Source organism: Aedes aegypti, chromosome 2 (assembly GCF_002204515.2).
Source record: "Aedes aegypti strain LVP_AGWG chromosome 2, AaegL5.0 Primary Assembly, whole genome shotgun sequence".
Classification (NCBI taxonomy): Eukaryota; Metazoa; Arthropoda; class Insecta; order Diptera; family Culicidae; genus Aedes; species Aedes aegypti.
This window is the reverse complement of record NC_035108.1, coordinates 227,352,554-227,379,109: the sequence shown is the minus strand read 5'-3', so window position 1 is coordinate 227,379,109 and position 26,556 is coordinate 227,352,554. Positions and strand designations below refer to the sequence as shown.

The window sequence follows — 26,556 nt, the reverse complement described above, 5'->3', positions numbered from 1 at the left end:
AAAGAAGAAGATGTAATTCAAATGACAAGACACGCATTTCATGTATATGTTATTCAGATATATTTTGGAATCCTCATCTTATTTAAATGCTTGTTAGAAATTCTCAATTGCTATCAAGATCGGATTTTTCAACAAATTCCATTACATTTCAAATATTACAGTCAATTAAAAATACTCATCTCATTCATACAATCATAAAAATTTCATCAAGAAACCCTTATCGTAAATAAATAACATTCACGATAAATTTCACTCATATATTTTTTTCTGAAATTATCTGGAATCCTCATCTTATTAAAATATTTATCAGAAGTACTAAATAGGCATCGAGTATTTGGAAATATTCAAAGTTTTCATAAATTACTAAAATATTGCGGAGTCAATTTAAAGATTCTCATTTCAGTCACAGCTGAATGTGTTTAACACTTATATTGTTTGAATATCATTCACGAGATATTCATTTTATTCATAAATTATATGGATATTTTCTAGTATCCTCGTCTTATTTAGAATGGATTTATAAAAATACTTATCTCATTCATGCTTTCTTCAATTTTTTTTTTTTAAACGCTCCTTTTATGCAAATATCGCTGACGAGATACTCCAATTTTTTTTTCAGAAATTTTCTAATATTCTATTCAAATATATGCCAGAAATTCTCAGTCACCATCAAGTATTCAGAATAATTTAAAGAATTTCACAAAACACTCAAAAATTTAGAAGTTACTGAAAAAATACTCAGCACATTTACATATTTCTCAGAATTTCTTCAAGAAACCTTTATATAATTTTAATATCATTCACAGATTCCCATCACATTTATATATTTTTCAAAAATATTTTGGAATCCTCTTCTCATTAAAATATTTGTCAGAAATTCTCGATTGCCATCATGCCATCGATAATTCGTGACTGTTCAAAGTGTTTCATAAATTATTCGAGTATTCCGGAGTAATTCAAAAATTACTCATCTTAGTCATACGTTTAGCGGAATGACAATTGAGCATTCATATTACTCAATTGTCATTCATGAGATACTCATCTTATTCATATATTATTAAGAAATTTTCTGACACTCATATCATTTGAAATTATATTAAGAAAATATCTATCCCATTCTCGTCAGAATTTCTTTTGAAACACTTCTTTATATGCAAATATTACTTTTGAGATGTTTATCTCCTATTATTCAGAAATTTTCTTACATCCTTATCTTATTGAAAAAGTTGTCAGAATCTTTGAAATTCCCAGGTATTCGAAAATATGCGGAAAATTCCAGAGAGCATTCATGCATGATACCGTATTTATTTTAGAAATTCTGTCTTATTCGAATGTTGTTTACGAGATTCTTATCGCATTCTTGTATTTCTCAAAATTTTCGTAAAAATCCTCATCCCATTAAAATATTTGTCCGAAATTTTATATTGCCATCGATAATTCGGATTTTTTCCAAAGAACTCCATAATATTTTAAATATTGAAGTGAAATACAAATACTCATCTTATTCATACATTTATCAAAATTTCATTCAGAAACCATATATGAATATTATTCACGAGAAACTCATCTCATTTAAATATTTTGTTATTCTTAAATTTTACAAAATCCTCATCGCATTAAAATATTTGCCAGAAGTTTTCAAATAACATCGAATATTCAGAAATATTCAAAATTTTCATAAATAACTGAATTATTCCGGAGTCATTTAAAATATTCTCATCTCAGTCAAACATTCAGCGGTTATTCTTAAAAAAGGAACATATATTGTTTAAATATTTTTTTTAATTTTATTCATATAATATTGAGACGTCTTATTTAAAATTGCATTAAAAAAATACTTATCTCATTCATGCATTCTTCAGAATTTCTTTTAAACAATCCTTTTATGCAAATATCACTGACGAGATACTCTATTTTTTTCAGAAATTTTCTAATATTCTAATCTCATTCAAATATAAGTCAGAAATTCTCAATCGCCATCAAATATTCAGAATAATTTAAAGAATTCCACAAAACACAAGTATTTCTCAGTTGCTGAAAAAATACTCAACTCCTATTATTCAAAAAAAAAATCTTATACCCTAATCTCATTAAAAAAAAAAGTTGTCGGAATCTTTGAAATGCCCAGGTATTCGAAAATATGCGAATGTTTCGAGAGAGCATTGAAATATTCGAGAGTTTATTAGAAAATACTCATTTCGTTTATACATTCAACTGTTTTTTTTTTTTTTGAGAAACCCTTATTTCATTCGAATGTAATGTATTACTCAAAATTTTTTGTAAAGCTCCTCATCTCATTCAAATATTTGTGTGGAATGCCCATTTGGCATCAGGTGTTCGGAAATATTCAAATTATTCCATAAAAATCTCAAATATTATTAGGATTTATTTTAAGAAACCTACATGTCATACAAATAGTGTTCTTGTCATAGCTTTGTTTGTTTTCAACTCTATGTATTTCAAAATATTGTACACTTTATCAAAGACTTTTTAAGCAATCATCTTTTCATATTGCAGCCTTTTTCAGTGTCTACCAGTAATTAGAAAATATTCAACAAATTCCCAATTATCACATTCAAATTGTCTGTCCAAAATTCTCAGCCACAAACAATTAGAATATTTTCAATGAATTTCGAGCATCCCACTTAGAAAGCCTTGAGATACAAATATTTACTTGCAATTTCCAATGCCAATTGTAATTTGAAATATTTAATTCAAGATCAGTTGCATCGTATACTTAGTACATTCCGCACAAGCACGCTCGCTTGATACATACAGCACGAGCATGTTGATCGCCAGGAGCAAGCTGAGAACCGACCGCTCTGAAATTAAAAATGACTTATGACGTATTATTTACTAATTTAAAAATATCTAATCCACCAATATATTTTATTCAACAAAATTAAGAAGATTTGCACAGAACAATTTGCAGATAAAATTAAAATTGATCGAGGAATTCGAGGCTCGAAGTAATCAACACGTGATACCAATATCAATATCAGCAGATAACCCATCCTACATCATTAGCAAAATGACTCACAGTTAGATGAACACATTTCATTTATCGCTTGTTGGTCGGTTTTTCGTATTTCTACTTCCCACGGCCCGCTGCTGTTGCAGCGGAGATCATTTGCGCATGAAATGGAAATTGAAAAAGTATGCTATGAATTTTATTTTTCAGCCTTATAATTAGCACCAATAGACTGCAAATTTTCTCAGCAATTCATTGGTATATAAAAAAAATGTATGCTTTCATATTAGAAAACCAAATAATCTTGGGGCAAACAACTGCATGTCTTACGAGCGCACTCACCATCCATGCTAATACCATCCTTTGCCACGTTCAAAGAGTAACGGTTCATTTCTTCAACGGCTAGGGTGGGCATGCGAATTTTCATATAATTTCAATATTGCAATTGGAGCAGTCAAATTTATTTCAGAAAAGCTTCAGTTAGATAGGTAGTTTACTCATCATTTTGAAATAATCATGGAACATAACAACATTTCCTTATCAGGTTTTAGCAAACATATTTTTATATTTTGCTGACATCTGTTCCCTCATGAAAATCATAATTAGTGTGGAAGCGTCAAATCAATTCTTACTCGCGCAAAAGTGTTATCAAGTTGTTGTATATTTCTTTCACTGCTGAACTGGGAATAAAAGTGCGAGATTGCTTCGAATCATGTTTGTCTTCAGATCACTTATTCTTTGGACTGCGATGAATAATCCCGCTGAAGAAACTGACTCGATTTGATGCCTTCACGCACTTTCATTAGCGTTCCCGCACTTGTAAAAACTTTTGCGATAGTCCAGTAGTGAAATAAATGCGCAATATATTGGTAAAGAAATGGAACAAAATTTATGTCCTGCAAAAGCATTCATTTTTTGAATTCAGGAAATATATTCAAATGATATAGTATCCCACTTCATATATGTGTTTCGATTATAGGGATCTTTGGCCTACCGGACATCTATATCACATGATACGAAATAAAATTATCATTATGAACTTTCACCATGAAATTGTACTTATCCAAGAAACAAAATATCTCTATCATCAAAACTCATCAAACACCAGAAAGTTTCCCATTAGCTGCAACGTGGATTACTCCTAGAATTCATTTTGCCCACTTGGATGAACTAAGTCTGATTCATCGATCGTTGCATGGCTATCGTTGGCGATTTGATGGCTAATTTTATGAGAAAAATGATGATTTTTAAATCGCGTTTAAAAGACATTCCCGTATTCCTGCCTAATTTTATTGAAAATATTTTTTTACAGAAATAATCCTTGAGGAAATATCTATCGATGGATGTTTTCCAATTTTCAATATATGCCCCCAAACAGCTTCTATCAGATGAAATAGCAAGCAATGTCTTATATTTTCGGCATTTCATTTACCACTCAAAAGACATTCCAGCTAAATCTAATAACTTTATGAACATGGTTTCTTCACAAGAAATAATCTCCTTTCAATTTCGAAGAGACAAGTGAGTTTAGAATTTTGAAAAAAGTAGTCAAATTTGTTAAAATTGCGATCAAAGTTGCCCGCGCGCATTTCAGACGCGCCACTGACTTGGGCCTTAATCGAATCAATGTGGCTCTCAATGATGCGCACATCGGATTTGCGGTCTGGGGGTAAATACATAACACCAATACTGTAGTTCAAGATCTCCTGCCTAAATCCACCAAATTCGGAACAACTGACCATGATCAGGTATCAGAAGTCCGGCTCCAAAGGCACGTTCCCCACCAGTTGGGAGATTTGTGCCATTTTCGATGCAATTATCAACATTATCCATTTCACCCTTGGAAGAAAGTTCGCATTCCGGAGAAACGTCTTTTCTTCCATTCTTGCCACGTTTAGTAACAGTTTTAAATCCCACTTTTTTGGGAGGAGCCTAAAATTCCTGTCTATCAGTTTTCAAAGTAATAATTAAAGTGCTTTTATTAGACATTAAAACGCTGAAGGATCTTTTTCTGTGTTATTTAATATATTCAACGAATTAAGGAGGCTAGGTTTTGTGGAGAGAAACAATGCACACCTTACCACATCAAGATACTTTGGTTGCCACACTCGTCCGAACCCTGTGTGTGCTGCCGATCCCTCGCGCAGTGCAATCGACCGAAGCTGATCGAACAGCGTCATTCAAACCGCCATCGTAGTGCGACCGACACGTGCGTTTCTTTAAACTTTGTATTTTTTTAATTAAATAAAATTTCACGTTAAAGTAATCGCGAGTGCCTTGATTTACTTTTCCTCCCGAATCCATTCGCTGACTTTTCCGCTACGTAGCCGTGACTAACCGTCAGGTTTCCGGTAACAACACTGTTAGACTGAGAAACAAATACAGTCCGATTTGTGACTTCAGTTGCTCCTCCAATACATCTATTTCGTAGTGAAGTAATTGTTAAAGCAGCTAAACAGAAATGCTTGAACAAAGTGATTTCATTATGTTTCTGTAAAATGATGATGTTTCAACACCCAGTATGTCAATTTATTCATTAACATGTGCTTCATTTACAGTCTGTGTCTGGTTTTGAGATGCATCCGACGATGTGTAATCTCCCCCTGTATGATTTTATATTTACATGAGATGAACTCATATCTAATATCACATTATAGATTACAATAGAATCAAATCAAGTAAAGAAGAAATCGTAGGGGAATGGATATGAAGTTACATATTTTGTCAAATGAAATTTGTATTTGATAAGATACTAATTCTAATCATATCAAATTACTGGCTCCATGAACAATTTCAATCGTTTAAATTTTGCATCATATACAATTCCAACTTAAACTTTACAATTGTACAATTTCAAATTAACTTCCTTATATGATCTCAGGCCTGCTCGCAACACGTACGTGGGTAAACTGATCAATACGGCAAAATACGAGGACCTACTCTACTACACTGCTCTATTTATTGCACGGAATCACTCACTACTTATGTACAACGTACAATCGTCTTGGTTGTGTTAATTATTTTTGGTGGTCATTCCGAATTATTGTCTTCAACATTGTAGAAAAATAAATTTCCGGTAAATGGTCCTTTCGGATAATGGTTTGGTTCATTCCGGTAAATGGTATTGCACCGTCCATAAATGTCGTAGCATTTTAGGGGGAGGGGGAGTTTACGATTTTGTGTCGAACCATGTATTAGGTATGGCAAAATAGGCTACGATGAGGGAGGCACTACTTTCTATACACATAAATAGCCCCCGAATTTCAATATCTGAAAACATATCACTGTTTGGAAAATAGTCAAATTTTCGGAAAATTTTGTATAAAACATTTACTACATATTTAAATGGTTTAACCGCTGTTGATCAACATGTACATTCAACATTTGAAAATGAACTTATTTCCTTTGGGATATTTGTGGATGTTCGCATAGCTATAATCCTGGTACTAAATAGCAAACAAACTCATGAATATATCTTTTTCTATCTATCGGATTGAATTGCTCTCTTTTACATTTTTATTATGGTTTGAAAAATTAGTTTTCACTATGCGAAGATAAGTTTGAAATATACAAACGGGTGGTAGGTCATTTGGCATAAAGTCGTTTGGCATAAAGCCGTTTGGCATAAAGTTTTTTGGTATAAAGGTCATTTGGCATAAAGTCGTTTGGCATAATGGTCGTTTGGCATAATGGTCATTTGGCATAACAGTCGTTTGGCATAATGAGTCTGAAATCAACAGTTTCTTAAGATGACTTTCGTTTTTACGTTCCTATTGAATCTTTCTGATGACATCAGGATTTTTTTTGAGTCAATTGACACAAAATGACACTTTATTTAACAATCATATGCTCTTGAATAAACTAAAGCATATTAGGACAGTAATGGCGAATATTATTTTATTATTAATCCAGAAATTACACTTCTTTCAAATGTTAATTCTTCTTCTGAGTTTCGCTATTAGAATATTTTTTTGCACAGAAAATTTTGATATATTTAGCACAAACTTACCCTTCTTTCAAACGTTCTTTTTTTCTGAACATGATGTTACCATAATTATAGGTATAAAAACTGTTGATTTAAAATTTTAAAAATACACCTTCATTTATACATAGACTGTTCTTTGGAGCTATATTTGTTAAATATTTTATTGTTACCAACTGACAAAAGGGCGGCATTCGATAAATTGATCAACACAAGTTATCGGCAAAAAGAGACACCGATTGCTGCAGTTACTTCGATGGGTTGTGCTACTTTTTCCCGAATGTCGGTTCCCCGAATGTCGTTTCCCCGAATGCCAGTTCTCCGAATATCTCGTTTCCCCGATTAGCTCATTTCGCCTAAGAGTTTTTAACACTCATAATTTTCGTAACTTTATACATTTCAGGGTGGAGGAAGTACTGGCTATCTAATATGCACCCATCTTTATTTAATTTGCGGTTCTTTCGAGTTTTACCATCCTCAGCATTTTTGCCAACATGTGTATAGCCCAGAATGATAGAAAACCTCCTTTTTTATTATCGTTCTTTCTCGTTCACTATCCAGCCACTGAAGACTATAATAGCAGCTATTTAAACTGCACCACTTTTCGGGAAAACCGGTCATTCGGGGAAATGACATTCGGGGAAAAGGGTTATCAGAGGACTGGCATTCGGGGAACCGACATTCGGAGAAACGACATTCGGGGAAAAGTAGCACAATAACTTCGATTATTCTGAACGCAATTGTTGATGTTTTTTCGTTTTATTATGCCGCAATATTTTCTGGCGTCCAATCTTCTATTGGTTTAATCATAAGTTTTGCCTTCTTTTCAAAATAGGTTGTTATTTATATTTATACTGTTTTACATTTGATTATTTAGTAAAGCTTAATGTTAACCATTTTTATATTTTGCTGTTTTATAAATTTTTGCAAGATGTGCTGTTATAATGATAATTACTATAGAACCTGCCAATATTCAACACATTTTTTTTGCAAACGCATGATCTCCTTTCGAGTTATGCTGGAAAAAATATTATCTCAATCACAAATTTTCCCTTCTTTCGAAAATAGACGGTGTTTTTGATGTACACTCCCAAAATAAAAATTTATATTGAATCGTTGAAAAGCTTTGCCTCAAATATATTCTTTTAAAAATGTGTTGTTCATTTGAGTTATGCTGTGAGAAGATTTTTTGCGTTAGAGCCATTTAAACATTTTAAACGAAAAATAATCTACCCTCGTATATAGGCTATTGTTTCATTATGCTGCAATAATAGATTTTTAGAATAGAGCTCTTAAAATTTTGCAAATAAATTTCCCCTTCTTTTATCAAGTAATTTTCATCAAGTGTTACGTCCAAACTGGAACAGAGCTTGATCTGCAGCGAGCGTTCCTTTTATTAATAACTGCGAAGTTTATTTGCCAATTTACTATTTTCAAATATATATCGCAACAAGCTCAAAAATACTCTATGTTCTGGGATGCAGAGAAAATTATTATTCCGAATAGATCTTTCACCAGACCCGACACGAGTTTTATTTAGCTAAGCTCTCTAATGTCACAACAATTTTTGATATTCATAGCTAGGAAAATCTCTGACGCTACCAAACATTTTTTTCTATGGGCTCGATACAGTTGATCTCGGTATAAGCTACCGAAACGCCGATATTCATTATAAGTCATTCATTATGCCAAACGGCCATTATGCCAAACGACCATTATGTCAAACGACTTTATGCCAAACGGCTTTATGCCAAACGACCTTATGCCAAACGACTTTATGCCAAGCGGGCTACAATCATACAAACGTGTGGAAAAAAACCAAAGTAATTTTCATATAAACCTACATCGTTTTTGGACCAACTTTAAATCACCACCTAGAATGCTGAAAATTTCACAGAACATTATTGTTATGGTAAGGATGGTAAGGAAAATGTGGGAGATTAGATTTTCTAACATTTTAACCCTCTAATACCCAAATTTTTATTTTCGATTTAAATATTATTTTTGGTTATCTAAAATCGTTCTAAACACGTTCTGGGCAATTATTTATTTTTATTCGTGAATTTTTGAATTTTGGTTTTTGATTTTTATAATTTTTATTTTTGAACATCCCTAGCTTTTTTCATTTTTTCTTGAAGCCTTTTCTGGTTGTTGATTTTTGGCAATAATAAAAATTTAAATTTTTGCGGTATTTTTAAAAATATTAAATTTTAATTTTTTTTTTCGGAGCGTATTTTATTTTCCGTGTAACTAACGGAAAAACAGATTTGAAATTATTTTGATACCACCAGGCTCTTCTTTTGTGATAGGTCGATCGTAGAAAAATATAAAAGGTATGATTTTTTATATTACACGTTAAATTAACCCCGGGCATTTATAGGTTATATAAGAATACAATTTTTCAAACAATTTTCAAAAATACAAAAAAGTTTCAAAAGTCATAAAAAACTTTTCTTATATGCGTGTTATGAGTCAAGGTTTAAGCCAAAAATAAAATAATTTTGATTTCCGAGCTACGAAAAAATACACAAAATTCCAAAGTGTACCCCGTCTAAAGGCGGGGTTGGGTATTAGAGGGTTAAATTGTGAACCGCATATGTACATTAGGGCGTAGGCTTATCATAAGGGGAAAGGCACCAATTTTCGACCCAGCACTAGCTTTCGACCCATTCATACAATTTGGGCCTACTTTGTATGAAAATCCGAAAATTGGCACCGAATTCTTGTAGGTCGAAAATTACTGCTTTTCCCCTATTTTAGCACGTAGGCTAATTATATTTTTCTCAATGCAGTGAACATAGATGGGAATTATAGGTGACAATTGAATCAGCCACCTCTCTTAAATTTTGTCCCAAATGAATTGCTGTTCACGTGAACCAATGGCAGACCATCAGATTTTTTTTCTATGTCTCATTCCTTGTCTTCTATTTACAAATTTGAAAGCGCAACAGTCAGCTGAGCACGCAGACCAGAGTTTATGCCGGGCAAGCCAGACTGACCGAATTTTTTACTTGCATTGCATAACTTCTTGGGTTGGCCATGAGAATTGGCGTTTTCTTTGTGTATATTCATTGTTTGCATTTGACATCGCGTGGAAACATTCCAGCGCATGTGTGCAAATAAAGAAAACGTGATCTTTCCCAGCATGATATAATTTTATTATAGTTGTTTTCAAAGTTTACTATTTTAGTTTTTTTTTTGCGTTTTTATATTAGGGTAATGTTTTATTACAAAGAATTAAATTTGGCAATGTGGATTAACCAGAACCACTCTTCGATGTTAAGTTTATTTGTTGACTGATTACTACTTCTAGAACATAACATACTTTTAAAATTTAAATGACCATTGCACCTAGTTGAGTATGGAGCTAATAAAACAAAGCATACAAACCAAAAAAAAAACTAACGGTTCACAGTTAGATTTTTCTTGAGGCTCAACTATGCACGGGGCCACAACTTTGACAATTTTTTGACGCAATTAGGCTCTTCCGTGGGATAAACCAATTTGGGTTAACACATCCGTTCAATATTGGCAAAATTTCGACAGAATTTCAATTTTCAAGTTTTTTTCTTTGTGCACTGCAGTTTTGGAAGAAAAAATATAAAAGATTTAGCACATTTTCAGCACCACCAATAATTATGTTTTTTTTTCCAGAGACCTTGCTTTCATAGGACCTTGCTTTCATCGGCAAGGATGTAATGAACATTCTAGAGTACACTTAAGTGTTTTATGTGTTACGGGCTTAGTAAAATTTCGTTTGTTAAACAAACCTTGGAAAAATTAATTGTATTCAAATTTTATGGTGAAGATAAAAACAAGTTTTTCTTCGAATTTTCAATAGCTTATGCTTTATCAAGATTTTTAGGCACAAAAATGTGTCCTGAGCTAAAAAAAATGGTCGATTGGCGCGAAATTTGATCGTTCTTTTGAAATTTTATAGAGTAAGTAAACAAATGATCAAGTTTTTCGCGTAAACAAATATCTTCTTCTCCAGGTTTATGAACTGTGAGTTGTGTCTTCAATTCATCTTTCATCCTTAAAACCTAGCCTAAATCAAACCGCTTTGATAAATTTAAGATGAAGATGCATCGAAGCCAATCCTAGAATTTTCAAGAGCATAAATCTAAAGAACCTGACAACTGTTCGCGCTAAAAGTTTAATCGATTGGTCATCAACAGCGAGTTGTCTGGTTCTCTACATTTGTTCTCTAGAAAATTTGAGATTTGGTTTCAATGCATCTTCACCTCAAACGTCTACCTACACACTTTCAAAATTACCTTCACATATTCTGCTGAACACAACTCTACGAAATCACAAAATTTTACATAAATATTGCTTTAACATTTAATAACATGATATTTTTTTATTACAGGCAAACATGGGAGAAAGTTAACATAGTTGAAAATCCCAATGGCACAATTAGTTACAACCAGAAGCGAGTGTATATTTTCGACGAAGAGCAATCGGAAGGTACAGAAGATGATGTGGTTATAGTGCCAAATATTCCAATGCTCAGTGCTACATCGCAAAGCAAACATGCTGCAAGGTAATATCAATAATTAATTAATTAATAATCGAAAGACATCATATAATATTATCACAAAATGCTGGATTTGGATGTTCGTTTCAATATGTTTCTACAATTACAAAACTATGAGAAAATTGTCATTACTGTCTATTACAAAAATTGAATTAAATTGTCATTGTAATGAAGAGAATGCCGTCGTTGGAGTGAGAATGGGTCATAATGCTTCTACATACTCGGAGAGATGTGAATGGCAAACTAAGAGTAAAATAATTACTAAATCTATTATAGATCTAATTCTTCTGGAATTAATATGGCAAAATGTGAATAACAATAAACGATGTCATATCAAAGTGTGTTATTTTTTAAGGACAATCAAATTCAAACTACTTGAACATGATATGACTAAAAACTCTGTTACACGGTTATAGTTTGATTGTTTAAAATAATCAAAATCAACTATAGCAAATAATTAAAATAATAACTCAGTTGGTATGATAAACAAATTGAAAAATAATCTAAATACTTATTGTAATCTATTGTAAAAATAATAACAAAAATTTAGACAACATGGAATAACAGAATAAGTGTAAGTGGAATAACAGTGTAGTGTACGATTTAACAGATAACTCTGGATAATTCTAACAATGTAAGTTGGAAAGTTAAAGTTTTTTTTTTCAGTTTTACAATCAAGCCTTCATGTCAAACACTGTCGAATGCTTTTTCTATGCCTCAAAGAGCAAGACCAGTAGAATAGCTTCCAGATTTGTTACAACGAATCAAATTTGTTTGAATTTACACGTAAAAGTTGGTGAGTGGTCGAATGTCCATGTCGGAATCCGAACTTTTCATTGGCAAAAATGAATTTTCATAGATGTGGACCATCCTTCTGTTCAAAACGACCTTTTCAAAAAGTTTACTGATGGAGGGAAAGCAAACTAATTGGACGATAGTTGGAAGCTTCTTTTTCTATCAATTATTAATTATTATTAATCCCGCAATTTCATTAGTAAATTTTACACCAACTTGGACTGCTTTAGTCATAGTAGTGAATTTGAACATTGCATCAATCATTTATTTCAATTGTTCAGTTAGAAAATTAAAATCTGATCATTATCTAATGATTTTCCGTTAGGATTTTCGGTAGACTAAGAGGCTATAAAAACAAGCTATTGAATAGGAATTATCTTTTATATTTATTTCGAGTTCAGGAATAGCATTCATTCTTTCATTTATTTGGCCTTAAACCGTTGATTGAAATGCACAATCAATTGTACAGCTGAGATAAGATAAGAATGAAAGAATCTGATTGTTTTTTAAATGAGGGCTCATAATTCAACATGATGATAAAATAAATTGTTCAACTGCTTAAAAACCAAGATTGCGTCAAATTACAAGATGGTCGCCAGATTTTTCAACATCTAAATAATACTCCTGAGTATTGTTATTTCGTCCACATTGGGACAAAGCCTGCTTTCCATATGTTTAATTTCGTTATTTTCACATGTATGTTCGGCGGCATTTAAAAACAATACTTTATGACTCAAAAAATCAAGGAATATTTTAGCTTGGATTGGATTGGAAGTTGAGTAGCAGACAGCAGGCACGCAAAGCCAGGAAAAATAAAAATGAGAAGCAGAAGAGTACACGTATAAGTGTTGTGAAAAACTCAATTTCTCATAACTCACACTTGAGTTTTTACTTACGTGAGTTGTCAATCACGCAACTCAGCAGTCAAAAAATCATGGACAAGTAGGCTCACCTTTTTGACTCATTGTCTCGTATTTCCACAGTTTACTCACACACGGCAATAATTTCTTGTTAGTCTGGTAAAATTATAGTATTCCTTTCTAACGTAAACAACAACAGTCGGGTTTCACGAGTTTTTGACGGGTTTTGCGACTAAGGGCCAATTTCTTCATCTTCGCTTAAACCGTAAACCACGTTTACCCATATGTACAGTCACCCCACAGTTATGGATCAACTAAGGGTCATTTTTCAAAACAACATATGATTAAAAATCATGGCGACGCTGTACAAAACAAAATTACCTCCCTGGCACTGCAAAATATAGTTATTTTTGAGTCCAACGTCCAACCCACAGATGTGGATCAGTGGGAGAGGAGGATCCCTATTATGGATCAAATCGACTCATATTATGGATCAGAACACTATAAAAGCAATTTATCTGCGAAGTAAACGAATGGTGTGCTAGTGAAAGCATACGTTTTGGCGTTTGTTTCGGAATCGTCTTATCTTTGATTCATAACTGTGGTATGGTTTTCAATGCCCCACAATTATGAATCAACGCTTCTGGGAAAACGGTTGACATTTTATTTCCTACGGTCGGAAAAAATATGCTTAAGCATATTATAATTTATTGCGATGCTGTACAAATTTATGGTTCACATAGATAAAATGTGTTCTCCATAATTGCAACTATATGTGATGAGCTATTCCTGTTTCAATCCAACTCTGATTCATGTCTGTGTGCTATCCATAACTGTGGGGTGACTGTACATTTAAACCACACACCAAATTTTTATTGCTGTAAATCAGCAAATTTTTGCTGATTTTTTTTGTGCTGTAAATTCAGCAATCGATCCAGCAAAATAAAATTTGCTGATCTTTCAGCAAAGCAAATTCTCATGAAACTGACAGCTGGTTTGCTGACCATCCAGCAAAGTACATTTGAATTTGCTGATCAATCAGTACTTGATTTTTTGTTATTCTCGTGGGATTTTTTGCTGTTTTTCAGCAATTTCGGATCGCCAGCACCCGGCTGGAGATAAATTTAGGAAACGTTCATTATTGTCCTTATGAAAATGAAATGAAATGCTGTTGCTTTATATGTCATAAACATTTATTGTGACAAAAGTGAACACTAGTTTTCTCCACTTTGGGGAAAAGGGAAATGTAGAGGCAAAACACCGTCTGCTATTCCGGTATGGTTTCGATTCAAAAAACACTCGAATGATTATTCAATATTTAGTATTCAACTGGTTATAGTACTTACCAAATACGTTATTCCGATTAATGTACACAAAACTTGTCTTGAAACACCATGCGAGTGGAAAAGAACTTATCTATTTTATAAAACTCATAAGTTTTTCGGTTGACAATAACAACTACTGTTTGCTGGTTTTTCAGCAAACAAAATATTACTGATGCGAATTCAGTGATAATGTTTGCTGGTTTACGGCATATTTTCAAATTGATTGCTGGTTATCAATCATCTGACATACATATTACTGAAAATCAGTAAATCCGATGGTGTTGAGAAGTACCCCCCCAATGCTGAATTACAGTAAAACATCTCAGAAATGCTGTACATCAGTAAAATGGTGTATTGCTGAACTAGTTTCAGCAAACGAAATTGCTGGATCGTTGATAGAAAATTTGGTGTGCAGGTTTAAGGCCTAAGGCCCAAACGCAATGATAGCGGAACGGCAACGGAAAGCGGAACCGGTTCGCCAGTATGAATCACACCAACTCGACTGAGTTATCATCCAAGGAAAGTGAACCAACACAGAGTCGACAAGCATATAATAGTCCATGCGGGCGAACCGGTTCCGCTTTCCGTTGCCGTTCCGCTATCATTACGTTTGGGCCTTAAGCGGTGGTGAAGAAACCGCTTATAAATTATTTTTTACGGTTTGAGTTGATTGAGTGATTTTACATCAAAATCTTTAGCGTGAGATTTGCGAAGCAGATCTTTAATGAGTTTGCTCCACGGGAGAGCGTATTGATTGAGATTTGAGTGTGAGTCTATCAACACTGATAAGTATCCTGTTTTAATGGTAGCCTCAAAATGCAGCTTGTTGAGAGCTAACAAGGCCAAAAACTAGTTCTACTACTTAAAATCAAGTGAAATCAATGGCGTCAAAATCCAAGATGGCCGCCAGACTTTTTCACTCAAATTAATACTCTTATTCTTCACTTAACTCGAAGAAAACACCAACGATTAGAAAGTTGTGTCTTTGTTTTACCAAAATGAAGTTTGCATTGATTGCACACGCCATATAAATACGTAAAATTCGTAGAACATGATTTGGAAAATCGTTTATTTCATAGGGTAAAAAAAAATTGAAATTGAAATTTGGTTAGCATCAAATGAAAACTATTTCCTTCCTTTGCCACTAAGTTTGCTGTTCCAAGGGAAATATGAGACATATCACGCGAAGAGGGGCCTTCCTTAGCCGAGTTGTTAGAGTCCGCGGCTACAAAGCAAAGTCATGCTGAAGGTGTCTGGGTCAAAAAAATTGGCATTTTCGCAAACTGTTTAGCTAGCTGGCTGAAAGGTCCACAAATTTAAAAAACGGAACGACCATCCTCTCGTTTTAGCACATGTGTGCCGATGGTGGCCTGGTTTCAGCAAAAATTGCTAAATGCTAGAATTCATTGTTTAATTGCATTTTTTTCTCTACCCGGGTAATAAATTATTTAGTACTTCAAATAAGCTATGATGAAAAACTATAAACATATTCTTCTTCGATGGCGAAGTAACGATATTTTGTATATTTTCCCCAAAACAAATTCTACCGTGATAGGGTACGGAGTGCTTCGTGGAAGCCCAAGCATTCGTGTTTTTGTTTTGCATCATCGAGCGTTTTTTAGCATGAAAAGCAAAAGTGCTATTTTTCTCGCGTTTCCAGACTAATTTCTTTCTCAGTTAGTCTGTATGCTGTAAGTGAAGTTGAAAAAGGATTGTGACTGCTCAGTCAGGGATAAAGGATCGATTGGTGAGCTCGTTTCATGCTTTTGTTTTAAATCTGGAAAATATGTTTAACTGCACATTCAATCGTTAAAACGGTAGAACGTAAATATGATTTTTCAAAAAACTCTGAATGGTTTTCACTGTGAGTGTCGGCATAAACTCTGATTCATAAATTATTTATGCCATACATTTTTTTTTTTTTTTTCAAAACATTCCTTTATGTTTATTTTTATTTTTGCAATTTAAAAAGACTATGAATGGTTCGCCACAATAAGTGTCGGCATAAGAGTGTTCTGTGATGGTCCAACCAATCGAGTTTTTTTTACTAAAATATGGTAACACATGATTTCGTTCTGACAGCTGTAGGAATGTTGCGTTTAGTTATTTGTTCAAAAACTTTGTATGGTTCGTCACTTCAATTGTCGACATTATTTTCTTCTACACGGAGATTTTTCATGTCAATTGAAAATATTATATTTACAGGCATGTTTATATCTCAAAAAAAAAAGATGAACAATCGTTTATCAAAGTGAATCCTGTGACCCAACGATCCTCCCCATTAACAAATATCCCTCCCAGTAACCTTTCGTGGAGATGCAGAGGTAAAAACGGTCTCTAAATAGCAAAGGTTACACACTAACATTCCTTCCCCCAATCCCACCTGACTGCAAGGACGTGGCCGGCGCCGTTATTGACCTTGTATAAATGGAGGCATTGAATTATGCACATTGGAGAAGATTACAACCAATTCCAGCCGAACTTCTAGTTGCTTCTTTGCATCTACACTGACTTCGGTCAATCACGGAATAGCAACCATTGATATGTGTAGTCAGTCTAAGCTAAGCTATGAACAAATTTACCGTGATAGTATTATCAATTAGTTTTTTAATCAGTGATTCAATTATTTTAATGTTTAATATGCTAATACAGGTATGTTCCGTTTTTATCACGTTCCGATTTTGTCACGCTCCGATTTTGTCACGTTCCGATTTCGTCAACAAATCATTCCGTTTTTATCAACACACAAAAAATGATTTTTTTTTTAATTTTCAAAATGTTTAGAACATAAACTAAATACTTATTTTGAAGCAGTTTAAATGCTTTTCAATAGCCTCAGAGTTGAATTTTCGACATAATGTTAATGTTGAGCACCTACGATACATGATAGGTGTCAAGTCATATACGATTCAATAAGGTGTAAATCCTTCGTATCCATTAATCAATTGGAGCATTCAAACTTAGTCTGTTGGACAAGATTGACCCATCCTTCAACAATCGAGAATTGCTCTGGCCATGTCCTAGCAACAACTGGAATTTGTGATTAGTTTAATACGTACTTAAGAGAGTTGCAGAGACCTCTCCTTAAGATATATTAGACCCCCTTACTCCCCCATTACCCCCTACGTGATTAATGGACGATCCCATTTATGTTCAGTTCTTTTTTATAAGGGATGCACTTGGGAATGGACTCAAGAATGTTTGGGCAACGGCAAGATATATGATCGAGTTTATTTTATTTTTGATAGGACTGTCGACCCCGTCATATTTTGGACATTATCTTCTATCTCTCAAACTCGATAGCATTGCTCAAATTAAAGCAAACAGCCATTATTACATTACTTTCTATTCCAAAGGGTAGGGGAAGAGGTCCGGCAAAACTAAGCAATCTATAGAAAACTTTAGAATCTCCATATAATAAATTTGCATCTAAGAAGAGGGTTAAGGGCTGAAATGGCTGACAATTTGAGAAACTGTTGATACTGGAAGTTCCCACGTCACGCACGTTGTCTTCCCAAATTTGCTGGGATCTTGATCTTTGAGCTGACATGAATCCCTTCCCCACATGGAGACTAAAAGATTAATTAGGAGTCTTATACCAACGGCCATACGCTTATTCATAAAACTTCACAAAAGAGTTTCTTATCAACAAGTAGTAATATGGTGATGCTTGTTCTAGAGTTTGTACACTTTTGTGTTCATGGTGAACTTCTATATAAATAAAAATGGAGTAGTGTTTGTATGTCACGAAACGGCTTAAGGACGGGCTAATAGATTTACATGATTATTTCACTGTTGCATTGGCCCGAGTGTTCCGACGTGTTTGAGTAAAGGAAACGATTTAGAAAATTCTCTGGAATAACTGGAAAAACAACTGAAAACTAATCTGTCGTTTTGTAAGCAAGATTGCATGTAATTTTTCAGCAGCCTACTTGATAGCAAAACGAAGTTTGACGGGTCCACTAATATTTAATATTATGTTTACTCAGACAAGACGTGTCAAGTCAATGTACAAAAACGAAACCAATTGTCTGTCAAAAAACACCACTTTCTCCTTGGTCGATTTGGCAAAAACCTACTTTACCATCGTCGAGTTCGATTACAACAGGGCGCTTTGTTGGCAGCCCGGCCGTGTTGCTAGTTCATAAGTTAGAGTTTTCATCAAAAGCTTGGAAATTTTCCATGGAGCCTTTTTGTTTCAAATTTATTTACACCCGATTCTGTTTTTGCACGGGGGATGCGTACCGTGCAAAAAAAGTTTTCAGTTCAAAATTTCAAAAACCGTGTAAAAAAAGTAACACCATTTCTCGACGTTTCATGTAAAAATAAGGTTTTGGCAAAAAATTTTGTATGGAAACTTTTTTTGCACGGCCGTGTAAAAAAAATCCGTGCAAAAACAGAATCGGGTGTATATTCGATTTTAGGTTTACCGCATGTGCTCTAATAATGTCAAAGTAAATAAAAAATACCAAATGGAGAGCAATATAATGGAAATCGTGTCAACTTTTTCTAAATATCGACGGTTTTGAATTCAAACTGGTTTTTCTTAAGTTAGCTTCCTTTATTGCACTGAATGATTGAAGCGTGCAAGAAACAACCAAGTTATGAGCCTTCATATATGAATTCGTTCACAAGATTTGCTAAAAAAGTATACTAGTAGCACTGGTTTTAGTATCGTCAAGGTTATTGACTGGAAACAACGGGGCAGTCTTTGTTGAGCTGTCACGTTCTGTCTTAGTTTTTACTTAACAAAAAACTAGAACTTTAGGTTAGTTTATTGCCAGTTTATTCGTGATTTAACGTATAGCTAAAAGGTGATGGTGGCGCTGTTCTAGATTGACGATTAGTGCATCCCTGTTGAAGTTGGTAGTAATAACTTTAGAAGAAAGATCACCACAATAATTTTACTGATAAGATTTTGGCAATTCAAAGCTCAGGAAACCGTAAATATCCATTTCAGTTTGCAAAACTTTTGCAACATAACTCCACATTTCATCCACAATCGGGTGTGGCCAAAAATGAAAAACATGTACCTTGGCAAAAAGGATCTCAGTTGATAAATGCGGAAGTGTTTATAAGAACAATAAGCTGAGAGGAAAGCTCTTTCTCAGTTGGGATGTAATGCCATAAATAAGGAGAAAAAAAGCAGAAGGATGAGAATAAACAGTAGATAAAGAGGTTGTTTCTTGTTTAATATTTCTTGAAAAAAAAACAATGATCAGCTTGACCCACTTCCTTGTAGTTATTTTTACAAATATGACGCACCTTATGATGCAAAGGACGTTTATGTGATTATCGTTTTAATATTTTATATTACGTTCATAAAAATTCCAACCAAGAAAACTAGGACTATTATTGATTTATTACAAAATAATATTGATTGGTAGGAGTATGCCCAGATAGCCGTAGCGGTAAACGCGCAGCTATTCAGCATGACCATGCTGATGGTCGTGGGTTCGAATCCCGCTGGTCGAGGATCTTTTCGTAAAGGAAATTTTCTCGATTCCCAGGGCATAGAGTATCTTCGTACCTGCCACACGATATACACATGCAAAAATGGTCAATTGGCTTAGAAAGCTCTCAGTTAATAACTGTGGAAGTGCTCATAAGAACACTAATCTGAGAAGCAGGCTTTGTCCCAGTTGGGACGTAACGCCAGAAAGAAGAATGGTAGGAGTATGCTATCAACTTTCATTACGAACCTATAAGAATGAACAATCTAAATGCTCCTCACAGCTCCTAAACATCAATACTGTGCATTTATATGACGAATAAATGCATTATCCTGACAAAGCAGCAATTTTCTTTTCAAATTTGTAAAATATTTTGTCTAAGAAAATTATTCCGTTTTTGTCACGGTTCCGTTTTTGTCAAATGAAAATTGCCGATCGTGTTGATAAAAACGGAACATACCTGTAATAAATTTGGCCTAAAGTTTGCATGTTTTGCTATTGATGTGATATTAAATGTTATATTTAAAAAGCATAATAATTGTTTACCGTTTCGATTCATATAACGGACACTTAAGGTGAAACATCTCGGAATCTAAAGATGGCCGACTTTTGCCCCTACTCACGTTTTCAAAGGCACTAATCTATAGCAATAGTTGGCAAACATTTCTGATCTTCTTGTTTTAAGCTTTCTGTTTGTGCAAAAGCCAAAATTAAAAGATCATCGTTGTTGGATGCTTTCTTCGCGTGATTTGTGCTTTTGAAGTTTTAGTGCAATCTTAGAAGTTGATTTCAAGCTGTTTCACCTTAAGGCTTCTGTGAAGTACAACTCATCCAAAAGCATGTAGAACAAAACATTGTGTATAATTCCTTCGCTTTATCGAGCCTTCAGAACACTTATCTTTTGAATGGTGGGTGAAGATTTTGATTTCGCAACAATAAACATAAATATGCTTTTTATGATTCTTATTCCGGACGCTACATAACTTTTGCATCATATTCCGGACACTTTGATTCAATTTCCGGACAGCTCATGAAAATCATAATTGGAGACGAAAAATCATCAATTGAAATTGTCAAACCACAAAAGATACGTCTAAGGCAGCTGGACATTACAAACTTTCAAAGATATCGATGAAAAATGCCTAATAAAACGAGACTTGAAAGTGAGAACTTGTTAACGACACAAATTGAAACATTTCGTGTGAAATGTTTCCCATACAAAGTGAATCAACACGGTAACTAGATACGATTACCAAATTATTTTGTTGTTCATTTCTATCCGGGTGTTAAGTTGTTGAGTATAAACTGTGAATCTAGTTCAAGTTAGTCAGGATTATAACTCAGATAAAAAGACACACAGATAAAACACTCTATAATTATTTTTATTGTACAGGAAAAAAGCGTCCAAAAAGTTTAGAATCACTTGTAAACATAAGTTGCTGTTATATTGAGTATCAACTTTTCAGGGGCAAAACGTGTTGCAATATTAAAAACAAGTATTGTAATATTATTACTTTCGGCTTTTAAAGCTAAGCTAAATATCCAGGCTACAACAAAAGTGTTCTTAAAAGTTGTGTAAAAATAATTGTAAAAATAATTCAAATTAAACTGAAATACGTTTAAAACACTATAGTAACACTATAGTAACAGCATGTTGAGCCTATTAGCGGTGAATATTACTATCCTGATAAATATTAAATTCATCATTTATAATAACATGTGCACTAAAGTGGTTCAAAAAATCGTTTTTGCTCCACACCGCTCATTCGATTCAGGATCAAATTCTGAGTGTCCTCCCAAAATTTTAGCTCATTCGGATGAAAATTGAGACAGCACAAGCCCTTCAAAGTTTATATAAGAATTACTATGGGAAAAACAAGCAAATCATTCAATCGGTCATAGTGTTTGTCCATGTGCTCTTGGGAATTAGAGCTATGTTGATAATATAAGATACATTTATCAGCTAAAACTTTGCCGAAGACCGTTTTCAAATAAGACGTCTCAGTAATTAGTTATTGATTTATATCCAATCGCAAACTTTTCTACAGTGCTCGTTTATCTTTTGAACAGGCAACATTGCTTCATCTGGCGCGCAAAATAGCACACATAAATCATGGCTACTATGTTTTACTGCATACATACAGTGATGCCTGTAGATCAGCCCAATAATTATAGCCAAAGTTTTACAACTCATATAAAAATCAATAACTAATTACTGAAGTATCCGATATGAAAACGGCCTTCGGCAAACTTGTAACTGATGAATGTATCTCACAGTACTAACGTAGCTCTAATTCCCAAGAGCACATGGGCAAACACTATAACCGATTGAATGATTTGCTAGTTTTTCCCATAGTGATTCCCATATAAACTTTGAAGGGCTTGTGCAGTCTCAATTTTCATCTGAATAAGTTCAAATATTGGGAGGACACTCAGAATTTGATCTTAAATCTAATGAACGGTGTGGAGCAAAAACGATTTTTTGAACCACTATAAGTGCACTTTACGATAGAACCGCCAGCGCGTAAAAATATCGTGAATGTGTTAACATATCAAATGCGCGTTAGTTTTGAAAAATGTGAGTTGGATGCCTATCTCTGTGATCTTGTGTTGTGGTACCCTGTACAAATATTCTCAAATTTGCTGAACTATATACGGATTTAAAATATTTCAGGTTTTTGAGGCTTGCAATGGCTAGTATCATGGATATTTTGAAAATCAAACCATTTGTCGAAGTTTCCGTTGGACAACTTTTGTGGGGTTACGAAGATCCCCTGCTGAAACTAGCCAAGGATGTTGTTCCAAAAGAACAAAAATTACCGTATGAAGAATTTGGTCTTATGTACGGTAAAAATAGTACATCAAAGGTAGTAAGTGATATTATAGATTTAGAAGCCGTATTAATTTTTTTATGTTTTCAGGACAGAGTAACTATTTGGTCAGGCGTCGACGACATTACTAAGTATGGTATAATCGACAAATACAATGGCAGGTCTCATCAAACCCATTGGCTCTCCGAACAATGCAACCGTCTCAACGGTACTGATGGGTCTATTTTCCCACCCCACATAACGAAAAACACGACATTGCATGTATACGAAAAAGATCTTTGCCGTCTATTACCACTATCCTTTGAGAAAGAGGTGACTGTAAGAAATGGCGTACAGGGATACCGCTTCAGTCCCGCACCTGATGTATTCGCTTCAGTAGATATTAACAAGGACAACATGTGCTACTGTCCTGCAGGACCACCTTGTGCACCGAATGGAATGTTCAATGTTTCACTTTGTCAATACGGTAAGTCATTATGATATTAATCCATAGACAAATATGCGTAACACTCTTGCTTTTTTTTGTAGATTGGTAATATATTTTTGAAACAAAACCCATTTCCAATTAAATATTTTATGTGTCACGCATATTTTCAGTACTTTTAACCTTCAGTCTGTGCAAAATAAATGCGTTGTTGGTATCTAGGGTTCGTATTGATCTCAAATTCAAATGGCCATAAGTTCGTGAAATTTGAACGGATTTTAGATTTTCTGCGGTTTTGGAAAAAAAAATTTAGTTGAGTTTTATTAAAAAAAATATGTGAAAAGCCAAAATGGGAATTGATTTATTTCTGGGAGGGGTTATTGTGGAAAAATGGTTTAGACGCTGATATCTCAAAAGCAGTTCTATACGCATCAAGATAGGCCGAGAAATTACTTGTCAGCAGCGAATCAGGCTTAATTGGTAACGTTCTCCTTTTGGTAACTATGGACCTGTGCACTAGTTCACGAATTTGACGTTTGAGCGGTGCCGAATTCACTCGTTGCCATGGTCACATAAATAACACGGCACCGCTCAAACGTCAGATAGTGAACTCGTGCACTGGTCCATATGTAGGATATAGATATGTTTTGATTGTAACCCCATTATCTTTTTTTTTTCGATAGAACCCACGGCATAAAAATTAACAAGGCAGGCTCTTTACTAATGTAAATATAAAGTTTGATTGCAAACATGTGACGTCACTCCTATCGTACCATATACCTTTCGGATCACTAGATCATTTTTTCGCAAATTTGTTCAAGGTGGATAGGAATGACGTCGTCAAGTAGCTGTCAGTTTTCGGAATATATAATATATCGCAATGAGGCTCTGCACTATTTTGAATTTGCATGGGATTTTGACTTTTACTGGCCTTGTTGTTTACAAATTTCATGAAAGAGTGAAAGAGAGGGGTACATTTTTGTGCAGAGCCCCATAGACTGTTTTCATTACGCCAATCTGTCATGAAACGGTTTACTTTCCTGCACTGAATTATGCAGTGTCGTATTAGTTAAAATTTAGAATTACCCATGTACGTATTCCCTCACTGGAAAAAATATTTTAAGTCAAATCACGAGAGTTATCCAATAATCAACATTAGGATGTTTTATGTATTTTGGACAGAGCGTTACGCGTTACATTTGATTTTGCCGTAAATGGCCAAATTATATACGCGTAACGGTCTGTCCAAATTACTTTGATTACCCTAACCATCAACGTGTTTGACCCATTCATACTCGACGACGGAAACAATAATTGATCACATGGACTAACAATTTCATTTTGATTTTAGATTCACCTATTTTGCTTAGTTTCCCTCATTTTTATCTGGCCGACCAGTCTTTGCGAAACGCTGTCGAGGGAATATCACCACCAGAGAAGGAGAAACATCAACTGTTCATCGATGTGCAACCGGTGAGTTAATGAAAATTGAATAACATAATGTTATCATGAAGGAATAACGTTTTTACTTTTTTGCGATTAACCGTTTCGTTTGTCTACGTCTTATATTCAAGGTTCACATAAACCGGCCTTTAAGAAAGAAATTAATTTTGAAGTTGTTAACGAATAAAAATTGATACAAGCCGGACTCGATTATCCGGAGTATCGATGTTTTTTTAACTCCGGATAATCGAATTCTCTGGACAATCGAATCACTAAAAGAAAAATTAAAATCTGCAATGAAAGAACTGAAATATTAGAGAAACTTTAAAGTAGATGGAGTACCGTGTACCTTTTAATTCCGCTCCTAAATGCTTATCTTTGACAGATACGCGTATTTCGACTACCACTTGCAGTCTTCTTCAGTGTCAGTTACTCGTATCCACTGAAGAAATCGTCGCATCTCTCTACCTTAAATACTAACACCAGATAAGTACCTACACAATCAAACTACCTAGGAAAAATTTCGACAGGAGTATACCTGTCATGTCTTGGTCAGAATTGAAAAGGGGGGATAATAATAATTATACAAATCCCTAACTATCTACCTATGTATTCAAGCTCGTTTATATTTCTTAGGTACAAACTTAAACAGCCTTGATTGTCCGTTTCCTTGATCCCTATTAAGAAGTAATGAAGGCTTTTGTTTGTAAATTTCTAAACTTTCAGCGACGTCTAGTTTCCAAGGTGAAGATACGCTTCGTACGATGTCTATGTTATCGCTTGTCATTTGATGTCCATCCTGGAAAACATGTTCAGCCACTTTTGATTTAAAATCATACGCTAATCCCTTTTCTAATTCCTTGTCCGCTTTTTTTACCTCAGCAATATGTTCTTTGAATCTTATTTCTAGTGTTCGTTTTGTTTGTCCTATATAGATTTTATTACAATGGGGGCATGAAATTTTATATACTCCTGCTCTATTCAGTTTATTAATTTTATCCTTTGTTGATCCTAATCTAGATTTAAGCTGACTACTCCTGCTGCTGAAAACCAAATCTACTCCATATTTTCGAAATTTCTTAGCCAAAGGCTGTGTAATCTTGGTATCAAAATTCACCGCTACTCTTTTTAAATCCTCTTTTTCGGCAGTAAGTGTTGTCATACTTTTCCTATATTTATCCCTTGCCCTCTTATCTACTACTGCTTGTATTGTACTATTCCTATATCCGTTAAGCCTAGCCGTCTCAAAAATATAATCCAGTTCTTTTGATTTTCCAGTTTCACTTAAAGGAAGGGTTTGCATTCTATGTATCATATGATGAAAAGCCGCCATTTTATGCTGATAAGTGTGGTTGGAAGTACTCGGAATAACTCGCATAGTATTAGTTGGTTTCCGGTAAATTTCAAATTCAAAGTGAGACGATTCCCTAATAATTAGCAAATCCAAAAAAGGTAGTTTATTATGCTTTTCCTCTTCATGAGTAAATTTAATATCTTTGTGGATACTGTTAATTGCTTCTAAAATTTTTGGCAAACAATCCTTTTTGATAATGCTAAACACATCATCTACATATCTCCACCACCGCTGTGGTAACAAATCTTTCTTTTTCAAAATGCTTTCAAAATTGGCCATAAACAACTCGCTCAAAAACGGAGACAATGGATTACCCATAGGTGCACCTTTTGTCTGCTTATAAAAATTACCACGGAAGCTAAAATAGTTCTCTTCCATACAAAGTCGGGTTAATTTGATGTAATACCGAACTTTGTTTTTCCAATTTGACTCATTGTGTTGGTTAAGTAGCCATTCTTCCAAAAGGTTTATGGCTTCTTTAGCTGGCACACTAGGAAATAATGCTTTAACATCAAAAGAAACCATAATTTCATCATCTTGAATATACCCAGAAGCTTGAAGTTGGCTTGCAAACTCCT

General features: G+C 34.1%; 1 protein-coding gene across 5 annotated transcripts in view; it reads left to right on the top strand.

Annotated features, from left to right (window-relative positions):
- LOC5572044 (scavenger receptor class B member 1) overlaps window positions 1–26,556 on the top strand; it is a 135,847-nt gene that overhangs the window by 97,152 nt on the left and 12,139 nt on the right. For all 5 annotated transcript variants that reach the window (XM_021844252.1, XM_021844248.1, XM_021844251.1 and 2 more), the window contains 4 exons: window positions 11,326–11,499; window positions 22,601–22,793; window positions 22,848–23,223; window positions 24,533–24,654. In XM_021844252.1, coding sequence (XP_021699944.1) covers window positions 11,326–11,499; window positions 22,601–22,793; window positions 22,848–23,223; window positions 24,533–24,654 — 865 coding nt within the window. The remainder of the gene's footprint in view (window positions 1–11,325; window positions 11,500–22,600; window positions 22,794–22,847; window positions 23,224–24,532; window positions 24,655–26,556) is intronic.